The 15,454-nt window shown below is 29.5% G+C and overlaps 2 protein-coding genes across 3 annotated transcripts in view; one reads left to right on the forward strand and one right to left on the reverse strand.

The window, feature by feature from the left end:
* The window catches only part of LOC140449824 (uncharacterized), a 36,186-nt gene extending 27,199 nt beyond the window's left edge, over nt 1-8,987 (reverse strand). Inside the window, exon 1 of the mRNA XM_072543182.1 lies at nt 8,866-8,987. Coding sequence (XP_072399283.1) covers nt 8,866-8,937 — 72 coding nt within the window. The 5' untranslated portion in view covers nt 8,938-8,987. The remainder of the gene's footprint in view (nt 1-8,865) is intronic.
* Nucleotides 1-15,454, forward strand: part of LOC140449818 (dynein axonemal heavy chain 1-like) — a 1,063,244-nt gene that overhangs the window by 987,961 nt on the left and 59,829 nt on the right. The window lies entirely within an intron of this gene.

Genomic DNA, 15,454 nt, shown 5'->3' on the forward strand with positions numbered 1-15,454 from the left:
CGAAAACGAAAAGATTAAATATCTGCTGTATTAAAAAAAAATTAAAAAACTTTATTAGAACTTTTGATAGATATATTATAGAAGCGTTCAATGGCGTACGAAAAATTTTTTTATGGGTCTCACTAAGGAAATATAATACCGACTTATGTTTTTTTATATGAGACACCCTATATATTTTTGCGTTTTTAATTCTCTTTCACCTGATATGACATATTATATATCTATTTTCAGTCGTTGGAACTACTTTGCAAAAAAAATTTTTATTTGACACCACATTATAGACACTTAGAAACAAAACACTCAGTAACACATTCCAACATTTTATTATGGTAATAATAATTCCACAGAGTTTAATTTACCAGAAATAAGATCAATCAACTTAAAAAGTGGAAATAACATATCCACCAGCAACAAAAAACTACTTTAAAATCAGAATTAATTTACGAAAATATTAACATTAGAATAAACATAAAAAGAACAATAATACACAAAGGAACAACTAGAATTCATTTTACAAAAATTAAAAAATTATAATAAATATTCAAAATGTCCCCGTTTTGTTATAATAATAATTGACACCTTTTTCTTGCAGATCTTACTCAATTGAGTATATGCATTGCCTTTATTTTTCTAAACGCTTGATGAATGATTTGGAATTGTTCTTATATATTATACAAGCCTGTTTTGTAAATACCGTCTTTTTTTAATCGCCAAATAAAAAATATGGAGGATTTAGTTCTGATGAACAAGAACCATAAGTTCCAATCCACCGATTATGAAATTTTTCATTTAAATAATTTCCAACGAATTCGGCATTATAAGCAGATGCTTCTTCATCTTGTTAAAACATAAGTATTCCTTTTGGCCAAATATGTATTTTTCATTAAAAATATTATTTAAATTCATTTTTAAGATACCTATATATCCGGTAGCAGTTAGTTTATCATCAAATAAAAGATAAACTAATTTATTATGCTTAACAAAACACTAACGTTAAAATCGAATCTTTCTTACCTCCTGATCACCTGAAATAAATGAAGATTTGATTCATTCCAATATAGTTCATTATGTAAGTTAAATATTTCTGCACTTGATATACAAGATTCACTGAATATTACCTTTACTATTACGTATTACCTTTGAATATAACCTACTCTACGAAGTAAATATCTATATAAGATGTAACAATATGTTATTTTAGATAAAAAATAATGCAATTTACGGAAATCTAAACGTCAAAATAAACTTATTGGCTCTTTCTCAATAAAACTAGTAAATTGTATTAATAATAATAATAATAATAATAATAATAATAGCGTTTATTGTCCAACAGAATCCATTTATAGGACAAAATACAATACTAAAATTAAATTATATATTAATAATTCATAAGTACTAACTAAATAACACATTTTTCGAGTATTTTACCTTAACATAAAGAAACTACTCAATCACCTAGGTAGATCTCAGCCATCCTAGTAAGCTGCTTTAAACTGCAGTGAAATATATCGCAGTAAGCACTTAAGGAATTATAATAGTTGCACATGAGAAATAGAGGAGAATTTAACATAAGATTAGTTCTAGCTTGTGTATTTCTGAACGTAATCGAATTTCTCACTGGATAAGATGGAACGTTAAAATTTATTTGTCGAAGAATATCAGGGCAGTCAATGAGATTATGTAGTAGCTTGTACAGGAATATTAGGGAGGCATTAATTCGTCTAGATTCTAATGATACTACGTCCAAATCGCTACACAACTCACTATTGCTGATGCCCCTCTTAGGATATATGCCGTTAATTTTGAAAGACAAAAATTTTAAAAATTTACGCTGCACCTGCTCTATAAGTTGGATATGTACATCATAAAAAGGTTACCAAATGACAGAGGCATATTCCAGTTTACATCGTACAAAAGTGTAATAAAGTAATTTAATTGCCTTAATATTAGTGAGATTTCGACTATTTCTAATTATGAATCCATAGGATTTAAGTGCTTCTTTAACCTTTAAATTTACATGTTCAACAAAGGTGAGTTTATAATCAAATGTAACTCCAAGGTCTTTAATTTTATTTAAACGTTCAAGTTCATTGCCATTGATAATATAAGGATGGTATAAATTAGACTGTTTCCTAGAGTAACTAACTACTTTGCACTTATTGGCATTAAGATTCAAATGATTTGCATTACACCATTCATGTACACGATTCAGTTCACTCTGCAAAAAATGACAATCATTAAGGTCACTTATCAATGAATAAATCTTTAAATCATCGGCATAACATAAACATGGTGCAGAAATTAATTCACACAGATCGTTAATAAATAACAAGAACAATAATGGACCTAGATTAGAACCTTGTGAAACCCCTGAAGAAGCTAGGTACTTTTCCGATTTGTAACCATTATAAGCAACAAACTGCGTTCTATTTGACAAGTAAGACATCATAAAAGTCACGGCATCCTCAGAAAGACCAAAGACACACAATTTAGAAAGTAATACGCCGTGGTGAATTCTGTCGAACGCCTTCGTAAAGTCAGTATATATGACGTCAACTTGACTTCTATTATCTAGGGCCGCTGAGATATATTGTGTGACCATTAATAAATTTGTCACAGTGGACCGGTTGGAGACAAAACCATGTTGATATTGAGACAGCTGATTACGAGTGCGTGAGTAAATACGATTATACAAAACTATTTCAAAGACTTTCGTTAGATTGCAAATAATGGAAATTGGTCTGTAGTTTTCTACCTGACCCTTTTCACCGGTTTTGAATATTGGGCACACTTTTGACTCCTTCCAGAGACTCGGATATTCCTTGTTAAGAAGACATAAATTAAAATTTTTTAATAGTAGCACAGTTAAGGCACCTATGCAATCCTTAACCAAAAAGGATGGAATATTATCAGGTCCACACGTCATTTTGTCTTTCAATTTCTTACTAGCTAAAATTATCTCAGACTCTAAAATAGGATAAAAATTTAAGTAATCTGCGTTGATTGAGGAAGAGTTAGCCTTGAAATTAATATCTGATGACAGAAAAACACTCTTGAAAAATTCTGCAAACATATTCACAATATTTTGTGGGTCGGAGGTAGTAATGTCATTATATTTCATCACACCAGGAATTCTTGAACTTTTATTTTTTGAATTTACGTACGACCAAAACTTCTTGGGGTTGATGGATAAGGCAATTTGTATATTCTCGACATATACATTGTAGGCCAAACTGATTTTTGATTTGACAAGGTGTCTTAACCGTTGAAACTCAAGCAAATCACACTGACTTTTGAATCGTTTAAACTTTTTTCTAAACTTTGCTTTTAATTTGATGTTGTGAATGATATCAGCATCGAACCAGGGTGGGTATTTATGGCTAAAGTTTTTGTAAACTGGAATATACTTATTGAACACAGAAAAAATCTTATCGTAAAAGTTATTTAAAGTTTCATTAACGTCATTAGAAGTATCCAGAGAGTTCCAATCCGTTTCATACAGTTCTCGATATAAAGCAGGAAAATTGGCTTTTTTAAAGTTGTAAGTTAATTGCTCCAAACCATACCAAAATTTAGGCTCTTTTACAAATATATCCGTAAACGTTATTAGAAGAGCTGGATGATGAGAGTCTTCATAGACCAAAGGTGAGTCATCATGCTTCACTTCACAACTATAATGCGATAAGACCAAATCTAGAAGTCTACCCAAGTGATTAACAACATTGTTAAATTGTCTAAGGCCAGTAGAGCCCGCAAAACTTAAAACTACAGAAGTTTTGAAATCAGACATATCATTATCTATAAACCTTGAAACATTGAAATCGCCTAGTACTATGCAGTCATTATTTAAGTAATCAAATTGCCCTAAGCAATCGAAAAAATATTCAAAGTCTACCAAACTTAACTTATCAGGTAAATAAACAACAACTATATAAAAATATTTGTAACCAATCCGGCACTTGACAATAATAAGATCAATAAGTGGAAATTGTGCGTCGAGAGCCGTAATGTCCAATATTTCAGATGTTATGAAATCTTTTAACGCAAGCACTACACCACCACCCTTCACCTTGTCCACCTCATGGAATTTTCGGTCTTTTCTGTATACGACATAATTATTCGGAAAGAGTTCCATACTCGAAACATCACTGCGTAACCACGTTTCACTTAATGCTATGATGTCGAATTCACAATCACTAACGTTGGCATTAAACAATGAAATTTTGCTATTAAGGCCGCGTACATTTTGGTAATAACATGTAATTTCAACGTGTTGGGATTTACTTGATCTGGAATTGCTGGACACATTTAGTTTAAAGAGCTCTCAGTTTTACTGACTATGGTAGGTCTACCCCTTACATACTTAATGATCAGATTTTGTTCTCCATTGTCTGTTCGACGTTTCAGTTCTGTCCGGAGTTCATTTAAGATGTCACAAGAAAATAGCTTCAAAACAATAATAAAAAAATAGAAGACAATAATATTATATCAGATAAAAATAATAAACAAAAACGAAAAATGTAATAAAATACAGTGTGTTCTATTTTGTGATAATTTCATTTATAAAATATGGAAACTATACTTCAAAAATAATAATTCACTTTGAACCAACAATTGGCAGTAAGTATTTACTTTACATAAAAGTTAGGTAAGTACTGATTTTATTTTTGGTAAATAAAACTGTCTAGGGATTAATATCCACATAATAAAATGTTAAAATGCCTTATTATTTTTGTGAGTGTTTTATTTTTAAGTGCTTATAACATAACATCAACTATAAACATATGTCATATCAGGTGAAAGAGAATTAAAACTGTAAACGAAAAATGTCAAAATATATAGGGTGTCCCATATAAAAAAAACATAAGTTGCTATTATCTTTCTTTAGTTCTTTTTCTTCTTCAGGTGCCATCTCCGCTACGGAGGTTGGAAATCATCATAGCTATTTTAATTTTTGAGGCAGTAGCTCTAAAAAGTTGTTTTGAACTGCATCCAAACCATTCTCTCAGGTTTTTGAGCCATGAAATTCGTCTTCTTCCGATGCTTCTTCTGCCATCTATCTTTCCTTGCAATATGAGTCGCAGGATGCCATAATTCTCGCCCCTCATCACATGTCCGGGATACTGTAGCTTTCTTTCTTTAATTGTAAGTTCAACTTCCTTCTCTTTAGCTATTCTTCTCAGTACTTCATTGTTCCTAACTCTATCTACCCAGGAAACCCTCATAATTCTTCTATAGGTCCACATTTCAAAGGCGTTAAGTCGTCTCATTGTGTCTAGATTTAACGTCCATGATTCCACTCCATAGTATAGTACACTGTATACGTAACATTTTGTTAGGCATACTTTAAGAGCTAATGTTAAATCTTTGCCACATAGGACCTTTTTCATTTTCATAAAATTAGAACATGCCGACTGTTCCATCTTCCAGAGTTTCTCGAATTACCTCTTCAGAATATGGGGTAAATAATAGAGGTGATACTATAAGTAAAAAATGTTCAGGTATGTAACAGATGTTCAAATTGCTTGCCATCTTGTACAATACAACCAGCGATTCTATCTTCGAATGATTTATTTACTTTACATTATTTAACATAGTAGGAGTTATTGAAGACAACGCGTTTGTAATTCTTAATTTCATGTCATGTCTAGTAGTAGGAGGTGTAGCATCTTGTTAGTCCTGGTGACCTAGGGGGCCAATTATATGAACCACCTCTACCTATCCATCTGTTTATAAATTTTCTGTTCAGGTAGTTCCTAACATTACGTGAGAAATGAGCAGGAGGTCCGTCCAACTGGAGCCACTTTTTGTTTGTAGGCTAAGTAAAGGTTCTCAGTGTCCAACAATCTTGTTTTAAAAAATTTAAGAAATATGTCTCATTGAGATGTCCTTCAAAAAAATACGGGCCGCCCCAAACATTAACACTCCATCGGTGTTGGCGACCAACAGTACGAAATAAATGTTTATTTTCTAGGTCATAATAATGAAAATTATGTCTGTTTACTAGACCATTATTATGAAAAGTCGATTCGTTTGTAAATAATACATTTTTAAAAAAATCAGGATCTTCTCTAACTTTATCTAAAGTGCATAAACAAAAATTTAAACGGTTACCATAATCTTGTTCTGTCAAATGCTGGTGAGGTTGAATGTGATACGGATGACAGTGGTTGGTCTTAAGTATTCTACATACACTACTTTGACTAATTTCTAATTCACCCGAAATTTTTCTTTTACTAATATATGGGTTTTTTGTAACAGAAAGCAGGACATTAAGTTCGTTAACGTTGTCACCAATAACTGGTTTATTTTTATTTACCTTTTCGTATGCAACATTACCAGTAGCACGGAATCTATTAAGCAATCTCTCAAAGGATACTTTTGAGCATAAACTTTAGAAGCTAAGAGACAATTTTCCAAACATTCTCCAATGCAAAGTACCATGTCGACTCTTTCATGGATAGCGTAATTCTTCATTTTTATGACCAATGAAAGTTAAATATTACACACGAATGTTTATATTTTGACAATTACCAGACCGTAATGTCAGAAAATGGCAATGTCATACAATGACATTAACTAACTATATCTTTTGTTTTAAAATCAATATGTATACCGATGAAGAGTTTAGATAATTGTAGATTACACAAAAACTATGAGACTTGAGTATAGGACATATTTATACCGTTCAAAAGAGGATACTTTTTTTAGTATTACGGTTAATCAATATCCATGGTGTTCCATTTAAAATAAGCCTCATATTAGATATTGGATAATCCAAAATTGAAACTAAGTTTTTAACACCCTGTAAATAAATGTTTAATAATAAATAATGAAATTAATTAAACTATTACCCAACTTTTTCGCTGTGAGAGAAAATTGGTTATAACTGCTTAAATAAGTCGAGAATGAGTCTTCTTTAAAATTTTTTTTTTTTTGAGAATGTAGTAATTTGTGGTTTATTTTTTATTATTTATGTTCATTTTATATTATTTTGTATTATGTGTTTTATTAAAATTCTTTCTGATTCGTTGTGTATCAGCAACTAAAAGTATAATGTATACACATTTGTTTACTACTACATTGGTTTCATTTATAACAAATATATCAAAATGATCAGTTTAAAAATCGAGAATAACAACCATACCTAAATATTTTAAAATCGAAAAGAAAATTTTAAATTACGCAAAATCTATCGCTCCTAGTTATAGAACATCCATATACCATTCGAAAGTGGAATATAATAATTTATTAATATACAGGGTGTTCCATTTAAAATAAACTTCATATTACACATTGAATAATCCAATAATAAAACTGCAAATCTTGAACACCCTGTAAATAAATATCTAATATTTAATCATGAAATACATTTAACAAATATTTAGCTATTTAGAGGTATAACCAATTTTATTAGAATGTCTTAAATAAGTTGGGAATGAGTCTTCGTTTAAAGCTTTACATTTTAAGAATATTGCACATAACTTAGAACACTCTATACATAGGTGTATGGACGTCTTATGAAACTATACCTTATTTTTTGCCGACAATTAGAAAATGCAATAAAGTATAGGGTGCCCCATAAGAAAAAATATAACTTTGATACGCCGCATTTTATTAGGACGCCCTGTATATTTCAAACTAATTTTAAAATGTAGCCCTTATCAGCCTTTAAACTATAAATTTAAAAAAAATTTAAAATCTTTTACCGTTTCGCTGTAATGTTCCGTCTCGTTAGTGGTGACTCACCCTGTATATAGTTTCTTGTCGATTTATCTTGGCCAATTGTAACAATTCTGGTTTTAACGGATGTTTATGAAAATTTACATTGTATGTATATTTTCCAGGGAGAAAATTAATTCTGTGTTTAGTTCTTTGTTTTTAAAACTGCTTTTTGTCTAATCTACATTATACTTTTTGGATTGTACTATAAGTGGTCTTATATATCAAGTATGAACGATATTTTTGCGCAACATATTAAGTTAGCTATATACCGTAAAAATTATAAAGCAGTGGTGCATTTTGATTTATATTATATTATAAAAACATATAAGAAAAGGAAAGTAGACCAAGTATATTTCACAAGAACTGTGTAAGAAAGTTTAAAAAGGAATAATCTTATGGTTGTGAGAACTCTAATCACCATCGCTAAAAAAAACTTTATCCGTCGACCGTCCATTTATGATCAATTTTAACACCCTCAAAATCATTGATTAATGACCCCTATTAATGAATGATTTTCTATTAATGAACGATTTTATTATAGGCAACACAACATACATTGCTTTTATAAATTAATTAAACGCTCTGTAATTGGCAGTGACCTGTGGTGTAGGCAACCAAACATACCTATTTCTATTCCCACTAAAAAATTAATTTAAAATGAAGTAGCCGCTGTTAGTACTATCTGTCATTGTATGTCATTATTTACTTTATTGTTTAAAATTCTGTGTATTTGAAAAATCAAAGGGTGGATAATGACGAAGAGTTTAATTTAACTCCACCAGAATTTAACTTCTTCTATCACGAATCTATGACGAATTTCAAATTCTTCACATCCAAAATAAAGACCTTAAGCTATTTTTATTAGAATCTATGGAAATTAACAAATTAATTCTGAATGATCAACTTGAAACAAACAGTTTCTCCTTCCTTAACTTATTCAGTTAAAGACTATGAAGTGTAAACTATACCAAAAATAAATTACTTGAGAAAGACACTCTGTCGAAACAGCTGGTGTGATAATAAAGTATAATAAAATTTGTGGAAGTTTTGAAAAGTTTTCATTGTTTTATTGAAAGATATAATAAATTTTCATCAAGTAACAGTCGAATCCATCAGTTAATAAAAAGATACGCTACTTACTTTATATGGTAATACGGCATAAGATAATTGTGCCAAACACAGTACAGAGAAAGCAAATAGCGTCTTCTGCATAGTAATAATTCAATACTTTGAAAAATGACCGTGCTGAGAATTGATTATTGTTAAACTGAGTCGCAGAATTCTTTTGATTAATATATTTGCCTTTTAATCGAGATTATTATCTTATCATAAACATTGAAGGCATTTCCTATTTCTTTAAAAAGTTATAAAAAGAAAATAGCAATGCCAAATAGATTTCATTAAATTAAATAATAATTAAGATAAGAAAACATGAGTAATTAGAACGACAAATTACTGTTTTTATTTAATTACTTTATTGCAAAACTAAGCAAATTTCTAAGATAACCCATTCGCTGCCAAACTTCATTTTTTAAATTTTATTGCGTCTACAGATCAATTTTATGTTCTGAACTTATAAATAAATATTCAAAAAATTCTAAAATTTTTCATAATAGCCCTGCGTCTAAAATTTGTTGTGTTCCAATCTTTGAAAAATGGCCTAAATATGTAATAAATAATCAACAACGTCATTTTAAACTTAAACTTTATTGATGACATTTTGAGAGGATATATATATTCTTTTGCCGAATCTATAGAATTTTGCCAAAACAATAATTTTTTTATAGCTAATACATTATTCAAAATTCCAAAGAGAAGACTATGTACCTGGTCACTAGCAGATCAAAAAGAGAGAATTGTAAGAAACCAAATAGACTATGTATTCTATATCTATATATAAACCTATCCAAGTGCCGACATAGGATCAGATCACAACCCAGTAGTGACCAAAATTAGGCTCAAAATGAAAATAATAAAACGAAGAACAACAAATATGCAAAAATCGATACAAGTAAATTAAGGAACCCACACATAAGGCAACGCCTGGCAGATGAAATCAACAACGGATTAATGAATGTTAAATGAAAGTTTAAAGTAAGTTTAAAGAACAAATTCTACAAAATACTAAGACGGATAAAAAAATGGTTATTAATAAAGACAGAAATAGATAAAAGTCAAAAAGAAATTCTAATACCAACCAGATATAAAAAGAGCAATGGATGACGAAAGAAATTTTAGATTTAATGGAAGAAAGACGTCAATATAAAAACAAAGATAATCAGATGTACAAAAAAGTAGATAAACAAATAAAATACACAATTAAGAAAGCAAAAGAACAATGCGCAGAAATAGGAAAATACCAGAAAAGACATGATAGTTTTAACACACACAAAAAAATTAAAGAATTAACTCACAACAATAGAACAAGAAAACCGGGAATACTAAAAGATGCAAGTGGGAATCTTGTGTTGAATACTAACGACAAATTAAAGAGATGGACAGAATACATCAATGAACTGTTCAAAGACAATAGAACAGAACAGATGGAGATAGAAGTAGAAGAAGATATGGTTTTAACAATAGTAAAAGAGGAAATTAAAATGGCATTAAAAAACATTAAAAATGGTAAAGCAGTTGGTTCAGACCAAATACCTATAGAAACCTTAAAATGCATAAATGATGAAACCTTAGACATTGCAGTAGACTTATTTAACTCAGTATACAAAACAGGACACGTACCGAAACAATGGTTACTCTCCACCTTTTGTGCTATCCCTAACAATAAAAACGCTAAATATTGCAGTGAATGCAGAAGAATATCACTTATAAGTCACATTCTCAAATTATTCCTGAAAATAATACATGGTTGTATAAATAAAAAACTGGAAGAAGGAATAGATGATAGTCAGTTTGGGTTCAGAAATGGACTAGGAACCACAGAAGCGTTATTTGCTTTTACTGTGTTAGCTCAAAGATGCATGGATATGAATGTTGATGTGCATGTTTGTTACGTTAATTCTGAAAAAGCATTTGACAAAGTAAGAAATGAAAAATTAGTCCAAATTCTAAAGACAAAAAACATAGACCATAGGGACTTACGAATAATAACAAACCTCTACTGGAATCAAAGAGCACAAATCGTAATAGATAACGAAACCAGTACAGAAATTGAAATAAAGAGAGGAGTTAGGCAGGGATGTATTATGTATAAGATATGCAGATGACACCATGATTATGGCAAGCTCTGCTGAACAACTCCAATTACTGCTAAATAAAACAAACAGTTTCTGTGAAAAATATGGACTAGAAATGAAGACCAAAAAAGACCAAATACATGATAATAACAAAGAAAACAAATATACCAAGAAACATACATTTGGGAAATGTACCGATAGAAAAATACAAAGACCTAGGAACCTGGATTTTAGACAATAATGATCAAACAACCGAAATAAGAGCCAGGATAGAAATAGCAAGAAATGCGTTTGTAAAAATGAAAACAATTATCTGCAACAAAGACCTTAGATTAGAACTGAGAGTAAGACCACTGAAATGCTACGTGTTTTCGATACTGCAATATGGCCTTGAAAGCTGGACATTAAAGCAAGAACACATAAATAAGTTAAAGTCCTTTGAAATGTGGTGTTACAGGAGGATGCTTAGAATAACATGGACCCAGAAGAAAACTAACACGGAAGTATTGCGAGAAATGGGCAAAGAATGCCAAATAATAAACACTATCAAATTTCTGGCTAATTGGCTTAGTTCCAGTGCCATAAAACAAAACACACACACACACACACACACACACACACACAATCAAATTAAGAAAGTTACAATATCTGGGACACGTAATGAGAGGACAGCGATATGAACTGCTAAGGCTGATAATACAGGGAAAGATAAGAAGAGGAAGGAGTATAGGAAGAAGGAGAGTGTCATGGTTAAAAAATTTAAGGGACTGGTTTAAATGCAGTTCTATAGAACTCTTCAGAGCAGCAGTAGATAGAGTAAAGATAGTGATGATGATCTCCAACCTCCTATCGGGAGACAGCACTTGAAGAAGAAGATATATTCTTCCATGAAAAGATTTGTTTTAAAAATTTTGCATCTGTTTTATTTTAAGGAAATTGGGTAATGCAGAACCGACATAATAATGTTCCTTTGTCTTATCAGGTTTTGGTTGTCGAGGGATGAGTAGTAGATATGTTGTCACAATGTTTCTTGTAAACTCTAATGAATTCAATGGACGCATACTTTCAACAAACTCATCAACACTAGATTGAAGTTTATTGTGGTATTGAATTCTATACAAAATCCATGCGTTAGAGATTGAAGCAGACAAAGGGTAAACAAAAATTTGCCACCACCATTTAGTGTTACGCAGTTTTGGCCTATAGTTAGCGATATTTCTATCCATTAAATCAGGACCTCCCATATGAATATTATACTGCTGAATTGCATAGGAAACGTCTACCATTATATATATATATATATATATATATATATATATATATATATATATATATATATATATATATATATATATATATATATATATTTAAATAGTATAATAATAGTATAATATAGTATATACATACGTATTTCTGACTATTGGTCGTCTCCAGTATGGTGCAGTCAAGTTAGAAAAGGAGCGTATTAACTTGGGAAAGGATCACTACATGAGCAATGTAACCAATTACAGTTATAAGAAAAAAGCAAAAAATGGAGATATACATTTGGTATTTGTGGACCCGAGAAAGACGTATGACTCTGTACCAAGGTCAGAACTGTGGGAGGCAATGTACAAATTAAAAATACAGACGGAACTCATAGAAGCTACAAAAGCTCTGTATAAAGAAAATAAAGTGTCCATTAAAATGGGAACAAGAATCATAGGAGACTTTACCACAACAAAAGGGCTCCTGCATAGTTGTTTCACATCTCCAACCCTATTTAAAATATACTTAGAGAAAGCCTTGACTACATGGAAAAGAAAATACGAATGCATGGGAGTACCGGTACGGAACGTAAGGAAGAAAAGAGGACGACCCCGAAAATCCTGGAGGAACGAAGTAGACGACGTCATGAGTAAGAGAGGCCTAAACGATGGATAATGGGACAACAGAGAGAGATGGAAACGGTTGAATATATATATATATATATATATATATATATATATATATATATATATATATATATATATATATATATATATATATAGTTTTTTTTATTCATACATATTTTGTTGGCAAACAAATAAATATTCTACATTTTATCTGTCACATAAGTTTGTTCATGTCAGTTGTCTTCACATTGTGACAAAAATACTATCAGTTTAAAAATGACAAAAAAAACGGTTTTTTAGAAACTGACCATTTTTTAACAGCTGTTATCTTTGAATCATCTAGGTGGATTTTAATTTGCCAATTTGCGTTTGGAAATTATTTAAAAATAATTTAATTAATTGGTTTCTACAATTATTTCTCTTGTTTGGTTAAATTTTGACAATTAATTAAAACTCTTAAAATGTTGTTACCTTTTTTTTCGTTCTTCTTGGTCCATAGAATAAAACTTATCTTTTGCGATTTTTTAAATTATTTCATCAAAAGTTGACATAACAAAAGAAATGAGATCTTGTGAGTTTAAATCGGTCTACTGAGCTCAGAGATATGGCTCTTTAAATATAGGGTAATATGGATATAGATTAGGATATAGAATATACAATGAAGTACTAAAATGTGGTAAAAATCCGCGGAGCCTCCAAAAGTGGTCGAGAAGTAAAAATATTGCTCATTATACATTTATATATGCTCGTATATATATATATATATATATATATAAATATATAACTGTTTTGGATGGGTTGGAGTCAATAATTATTGACTCCAACCCATCCAAAACAGTTATATATTTGTTCCAAACGAGTCACAAGTACTTCTTTTTTCTTATATATATATATATATATATATATATATATATATATATGTATTTGTACGCAATTTTTTGTAATGTTCAAATTGTTTTTAGTTTACTCCTGAGGAAGCTTTTAAATAAATGGCGAAATATTGAGTAATTTGGAAAAAAGAAAGATTTTTATTACAGACCACTTTATCCGATAATTTGAACGTATTTTTATATATATATATATATATATATATATATATATATATATATATATATATATATATATATATATATAAATATATATATATATATATATAAAAATATATATTTTTATATATATATATATATATATATATATATATATTTATTTTACATTATTTTTTACTACAGACCACTTTACCCGATAATTTGAACGTATTTTTATATATATATATATATATATATATATATATATATATATATAAATTATTTACTATATTCCTCAGAATTACACTGTAAAACAATATTATGTAAAAACACTTACAAAAATGAAAAGATTTCACAAATAAAAACTGACATAAAAGTATGTAAAATATTGCATGTGAAGATTAAATTGTCTTAAGCACGTTCGTTACAGTAATAAGATAAAACAAGTAAAATTACTCTAAATGTAAAAAATTCCAATAAAAGAAACAGATGAGTGTTGGCTATTGTGAATATTTATAAATTTTGTTTAATATATTACAATATATGTTACTTAACTGTCAAGTATCCGTTTTATAATTTAAAGTGTTTTTATTTTTGTCAATGTGATACATCTCCAGAAATAATCTACTTTTGTAATTATTAGTCTGTTCCAAAATACGCGCCTTGTAGTCTAGCAAATGACCGGTGTTTTCATAGTGCTCAACTACCGCACAAGTATTTTTTCCAAAGCGGCAATCACTTTTATGTTGTTTGATGCGTTGTTTTAGTCACTGAGATGTTTGGCCAATGTAGCTTTTTTGACATCCTAGACACGTTATTTTATAAATAACATTACTTCTATATAACCTGATTCCTATCCTATTAATATTAGGAACATTTTTCAACAAGGATATGACAGAATGAGTTAGACCATTAATCAAGAGGAGTTTTTTATATTTACTCAATTTGTTGTTAGAATCATGAACGGCGCATCATAGAAATTAGTAGTAGACGAGTAGACGTTACGAAAAATTTTGTATAATATGCCCAGATTTTTTTGTAAAAGGTTGTCATCAACAATGGACATTATCCTGTTTTCCATACCCAATACGATATTATATTTTTGACGTGTGGTATGATTTGAATAGTAATTTATATACCTGCCTGATGCTGTCGGTGCTTGGTACCAATCCAATGTTAAAATATCGTCATTGGTTTTTATACCATTTTAATCATCACCTTAATAACAATTGATCAAAGAAATGTTATTCTTCTAACGTTTATTTTATTGTTATTTTTTACATTTATTTGAAGTAATTTTTCTTGTTTTATTTTCTTATTGTACGAACGTGCTTAAAATAGTTTAATCTTAACATGCAATATTTTACGTACTTTAATGTCAGTTTTTATTTGTGTTTTTAGATCTATTGGTACGTCATTTTTTTGTAACTCCTGAGGAAGCTATTAATTAAATAGCAAAATGTTGAATTTTAGAAAACGCAAAGGTTTTTATTAGAGACCACTATAATTCCTACATATATATATATATATATATATATATATATATATATATATATATATATATATATATATATATATATGTATATATATATATATATGTACATATATATATATATATATATATATATATGTACAT

The sequence above is a fragment of the Diabrotica undecimpunctata genome, chromosome 9, assembly GCF_040954645.1.
Source record: "Diabrotica undecimpunctata isolate CICGRU chromosome 9, icDiaUnde3, whole genome shotgun sequence".
Lineage (NCBI taxonomy): Eukaryota > Metazoa > Arthropoda > Insecta > Coleoptera > Chrysomelidae > Diabrotica > Diabrotica undecimpunctata.